The following is a 6,298-nucleotide window of genomic DNA, read 5'->3' as shown; positions in this document are numbered from 1 at the left end:
AAACTGGAGAACGCGGGTTTAGAGACACATGTTTAAAAGTACAAAGTAGAAATAACATGTCTTTCACCTAATGATATTTACACTTTTAATCTCATGATAATCGCATATAATTCAATATCAGTAAAAAAAATATGCGATTATCACGAGATTAATATCACCTTTGGGAATGTTATCACGCTAAATAATACCATATCAGTAAAAAAAAAAGAAAGATATATCCTAAAGTTAAAAATAATCAAAATGATTAGACACATGGTAAGGCTCATCCCTTTCCTTCCTAGTCATCATAAACCTCGGCGGCAAAAAATAATTAACGCTACGATTATCACTCTTAATCTTGTGATTAGTCTCTTCTTTAGGGACCCAAGGTGGCTTTATTGACCTGATTAGTGCCCAATTAACACCTTCGAAGAAGTCATGTCTTTTGATCTCAATAGAGCCTTTGAGACTCCCTAACCTCTTCTTAGGGTTCTTCACCAGTAATTTGGTGATAAGATCTTGAGCACTCACCATATTGTCGTACTCTTTCTGGCTATTCACTATAACCTTTGGGAATGTTAAGGGTGCTTTAAGAATGTTTACTAGCGTTTTCTCGTTGTTATCGCCTTTAAACGGAGTCGTCCCGAATATCATCTCGTACATGAATACACCGAAAGTCCACCAATCAACTGCACTTCCATGCCCTTGCCCTGACAAATAATAACTAGTTAGCAAAATTGAACATTTGTTTGGCTTACCTAGCTACAATCATAGAAACATAATTTTCACTCAAAAAAATAAAGCAAATAAAAATTTATAAAAATATATTGCCGTGGCTATACCTGAGATTACCTCCGGCGCCAAGTACTCATGTGTTCCCACGAACGACTTAGAACGAGCGTTGATTGGTTCAGCGAAAATTGATGGACATCCACCGGAGAGATCTCTAAGCCCACTTGAAACACGAGAACAAGAAGAAGGTTGTCGAGAGAACGTTCTAGAAACATCATTACTTTTGACGGATCCGCTAGTACATTCTGCTGTCTCGTGTATTGTGGTGGTAATAACATTCTTTCTTCTTCTTCTTCTGCTAGAAGCGGGAGAGAAGCAGGAGATTACGGGGTGTAATGGAGTCGTGGTGCAAGAAGGTGTCGAGCATATGCTGAAGTCATCATCATCATCATCGTCATGGACTTGACGGTCATAGTCATTGTGGTTGAGGAGCTGTGGAACGACGTTGCATTTGAAAGAGAGATCGAAATCAGAGAGCATCACATGACCATCGCCTCTTATTAATACGTTCTCCGGCTTTAGGTCTCTATACACAATTCCCATCATGTGGAGATACTCTAAAGCAACTAGTGTTTCTGCGGCGTAAAACCTGATATTATCCACCATTTGATGATTAGTTGCTACATTGCCAAAATATGTAAACCTACTAATATATATATATATATATAGAGCATTTCCAACTTATTTTTACATTCTCTTCAATAATACATAGTATTAGAGGGTAAGTTTACTCCAATACATATATATATATATATATATATATTCCTCTATAATAGATTTATTTAATAGCATTTTTTCTATTTTCTACTTTCTATTTTTTTTTAAATGTTATTTTACAAAATAAATTTGAATAATATATCTCTATTATAGAGTTACTTTATTTTAAAGAAAAAAAATAAATTAGAGATTGCCTTCACCACAAAAAGATTGGTACATATTTTTAGCCGAAAAAATCTAATCCAGGTCCTGCGAAAATGGGTGGTTACAGAAACCATATATAAATCGGTCAACTAACACAAAAGGTGAAAACATTTTCTTGATAAGTATACATAGTGCCATTTGATAGAAAACATTTACAATTAATAAATAAGTTTTGTTTTTTTTTGTAACAAAATAAGTTTTGTTTAAGAAAAGAAAATTGTGGTTCAAATCTAAAACGAAGCCCAAAAAAAAAAAAGCAAAAGAACAATTGAAACCTCTATTTTTAGATAGTGGATGGAATACTATTGTTTAAAGAAGGATTACCTAGTGGAGGAAATACCAAAACGTTTTGACTGCTGGCGTAAGCGGGCGGTGTAGAGATCACCACCGGAACAGTACTCCATGACGAGAAAAGAGTAATGAGAAGCCTCAAACGCTGCGTATAAAGTTGGGCAAAAAGGATGATCAAGCATCCCTAAAATCTTCTTCTCCATCTCCGCCCTTCCAAGCTTTTTCTTCACCGCCACTGCCTCCTTGTCCACAACCTTCATGGCGTAAAACGCGACCTCCGGGCTTCCACGTATTTGACAGAGGTACACACTTCCAATGTCACCACTGCCTAACCTCTTCAGAAGCCGGAAATGTTCTAACCCTACCGCACGGCCGCAGCGTCGGCGTAGCCTAGCCATAGCTTCCCATGCGATCTGGTTGGCTTTGTGAGGCTTTGATTGGTGGTTGTAGGTGTTGAGGTCATGATGGTTACTTGGATGAGATATGGAGCTACTACAACTAGGACTGGCCGTGAAAGAACTACTTAGCCAGCTCGTGCGGCGGCTGGAGTCTGGTCCGGCTGTTGAGGTTTCATAATCGGACTCATGGTCTTTGTAAGACTTTGTGGAGTTTGCCATTTGAAGCGTTTTGGGTATGAAAACTGTCTTGTCAGTACTATTTATCATATTCTCCACCTTATTCACTTTTTGTATTTTTGTTTATATATTTACTTTCCAATCAATTTTATAAAAGAAAGTAGTAAAGATAACACCATGCGTGAAGATAACCGATATAGATCTAATGCGGATATGAACATAAAGGAGTATTGATGAGATGCACATGTCAGGCATGCTTCGCCAAGCTGACACCACCACTATCCTTTGTTTTCTGTAAAGTTAAATGCTTGAACAATAAAATCCTATCCCAGCTTTTACCTTTAGGTATTAGAATATTCGATAATCCGTAGATGGCCAAATTATAATGAATAACTTTAAAAGTTACAATTACGTGAGTGACCAGTGACCACAAACTTATTTTTATTTTTATCATCATTTACATGTACGTGCGAAAGATAAATTTATTTGGTTAACAAACAAAAACAAAGAGATTGACAAATTATGGAATTATATTGGCATGTTAGAATCAACACACAAGTGCAGTAAAGTATTTATAATTGATTGTATGAAATTTGAAGTACAAAAATTAGTTATACTAGGTAGCACCACGCACGGATTATGAATAAATACATATAATTGTTTTTTTGACTTTTTACTAGTAAATTTTCAAAAACATTAGATCATGGACATATGAAAACACATAAGAAAAGATTTTACTTTATTTTTAAATGCTTAATCTCTTCAACTTCTTTCAGTCGTAAGATGTTATTTTTAATATGTATTTTTGGTAGGTTACTCCCGAGTTTTTTCACATATTTATAATTTAGTTTACACTATTATATTTTATATATACATATATAATGAATATATACTGTAGTATAAAAATAAATTATAAACGAAGTTAAAAAGGTTGAAATTCAAAATAGATGTCTTTAATATCAAAAAGTGCATTTGGGATGATAAATGAATAAGAAGCCAACTTAGTTATGATTCAATTGTTTTTCATGTCATAAACATTTTACAACTTTTAGTATCTTTATAATTCCTACACCGCTTTTTCCTTGACGATATATACATTATTCACTGTATAATACATTTGGTGTTTCAAAAAAAAAATACTACATTTATAACCGATATTGATAATAATACAATCATTTTAAAAAAAAATATTAGTAAACCAGAAATGTCATATTTCGTAGAACGTGAGCTTCAGCTTCTTGGCGCACTCTGTCATAACGTTGAGTAAGATGTCTAGCATTCTCCAATGGAGCTCCCAAAACCATTGTCCGTAATGGCTTAGAAAGCTAAAAGTTTCAAGTTAAAATTCCAGACTGAGATGTGATTGTTGTAGCTAAATTGCAAAATAAAGAAAGAAGCACGTAAACATCATGAAACTAATCGGCTTTAAAAATCATTCATAAATACATGAGGTAAAAAAATGCAGATGAAGCAAGTTGATCTTGCCACTAATGGCCGTCTTTGCATTAACCGGTGGATGGTCTCACAATAGAATTTGTGAAAGTGGTTGTTAGTAGCTCTTATGTTGCTAAACTTCAAGGGAAAACTATGTACCTTTTACCATGTATGGATTGATTTGGCCCATAACTTAAACAAAAATTAGATACGGTATATCCTCTTACTGATTTTTAGTGTAACATGTTTTTTTTGTTTTCGGAATACGTTAGACACTCGAACGTACTCACTCGCCGCCTTTATTAATACCAAACTTGTTTCCATTTGGTGTCTATTTATTAATACCAAACTTGTTTCCATTTGGTGCCCTATTAGCGTGTAATAGATTGGTATTTTACCAATAATTTTTTTTGTTTCCGTATAAGCAAATGTCAGAGCGTACATGCCACCATACTGATGATAGGATTTTAATCTCTAGTCATCTGCTCATTCTTTGTCGTATAACTGTAAGATATATGCCTAGAGCCTATCACCTAAAAATCACACCAAAATGGAAATGCTAATTCAAAATACCATGCCCTCTTAATGCAGAAAAAGTATACAAGAAATACCATGGCCTCTCATCACCAAAAAATTTCCTTCAACATTACCTTAGTATCTTCTCATGTTGCGGCTCATTAGCATAAGCAACATATCACTTGCTTTTCAGTCGCAGTTCCAACTAATAATAAACACATCTTGAGACCAGAAACTTCACCAGCAACCTCACTATCAGTATAAAATACACTTTTGACATCATCAACTTTGATCTATCTATTATTATTTTTTTAACTTTGATCTATCTTTCTTAGATGGATTAGGAAAAACAAACCAAAGAGTACTCGAACAAGACTGTTATTCTCTAAGTAACTGGAGAAGTAACTCCAGACCGATGAGTAAGGGGCTGTATGTTTCACCATTTGCCATCTCCATCCAAATGATTCATTTGTATGATCTATTCAAATGATCCATTTAGATTTTTGTGATTGTTTGTTTGTCCATCCACATAGCTCATCTAGATGAATCATCTAAATAGATCTTATGTTTGTTTCTTTATTTTCATTTCCATTCAAATGAGTTTAGTAAAGAAATTACCAAAATATCCTTGTGTTGATTTAATCATATGTTTAATATTAATTTTAACTATATTACATTTAATTATTTAGTTTAATATATTTACATTAGAATTATTTCAAAATTAACGAGTTTTCTTTTTGCGGTTTGGCCGGGAAAACAAGTTTTTTTGGTTTTAGCGAGAAAACATATTTTGTATGTTTTGGCGGAAAACAATATTTTTCGGTTCTGGCGGGAAAACGATATTTTTCGGTTCTGGCGGGAAAATACAAATTTTTGGTTTTGGCGAGAAAACAAGTTTTTGCGGTTTTGGCGGGAAAACACGTTTTTGGGGAGAAAACACGTTTTTGCGGTTTTGGAGGAAACCACGTTTTTGCGATTTTGGCGGGAAAACGCATTTTTGCGATTTTGGAGGGAAAACGCGTTTTTGCGGTTTTGGCGGGAAAACGCATTTTTGTGTTTTTGGAGGAAAACACATTTTTGAGATTTTGGCGGGAAAACATGCTTTTGCAGTTTAGGCGGGAAAACGTGTTTTTACGGTTTTGGTAAGAAAACGCGTTTTTGCGGTTTTGGCGGAAAACGACTTTTGAGGTTTTGGCAGGAAAACGCGTTTTTGCGGTTTTGGCGGGAAACGCGTTTTGCGGTTTTGGCGGGAAAACACGTTTTTGGTGGGAATACATTTTTACGATTTTCGCGGGAAAACAAGATTTTTCGGCTTTGGCGGGAAAATACAAATTTTTGGTTTTGGCGAGAAAACACGTTTTTTGGTTTTGGCGGGAAAACACATTTTTTGGTTTTGGCGGGAAAACACGTTTTTGCAATTTTGGCGGGAAAACTTGGTTTGCGACTTTGGCGGGAAAACGTGTTTTTTGTGTTTTGACGGGAAAATGTATTTTGGGGTGTTGGCGTGAAAACATTTTTTTTGTGATTTTGGCATTAAAACATGTTTTCAGTTTTTGCGGAAAAACACGTTTTTGCAATTTTGACGTGAAAACATTTTTTTGCAATTTTGACGTGAAAACATTTTTTTGCAATTTTAGCGGGAAAATGCGTTTTGTCATTTTGAGTGAACCATCTCCATTCAAATGATCCAAATTGGTTCAGCTGAATGGACTTTAAAATTAAGCCTAAATTTCCAAAAGTCATCCGGATGATCCATCTGAATGAGTTGCACTTTTAGTGCCTAAACAAAC

General features: G+C 34.8%; 1 protein-coding gene across 1 annotated transcript; it reads right to left on the bottom strand.

Annotated features, from left to right (window-relative positions):
* Window positions 1–202: 202 nt before the first annotated feature.
* LOC106337175 (protein kinase PINOID 2) lies at window positions 203–2,638 on the bottom strand. The gene is made up of 3 exons (XM_013776232.1): window positions 2,017–2,638; window positions 822–1,360; window positions 203–689 (listed from the first exon to the last, which is right to left on the bottom strand). Exons 1-3 carry the CDS (start codon window positions 2,598–2,600, stop codon window positions 226–228), a joined length of 1,587 nt encoding a protein of 528 aa, XP_013631686.1. The 5' UTR covers window positions 2,601–2,638; the 3' UTR covers window positions 203–225.
* Between the last annotated feature and the right edge of the window lie 3,660 nt (window positions 2,639–6,298).

Source organism: Brassica oleracea, chromosome C4 (assembly GCF_000695525.1).
Source record: "Brassica oleracea var. oleracea cultivar TO1000 chromosome C4, BOL, whole genome shotgun sequence".
Lineage (NCBI taxonomy): Eukaryota > Viridiplantae > Streptophyta > Magnoliopsida > Brassicales > Brassicaceae > Brassica > Brassica oleracea.
Note: the sequence above shows the minus strand (reverse complement) of the source record. Positions and strands in the feature narration are given on the sequence as shown.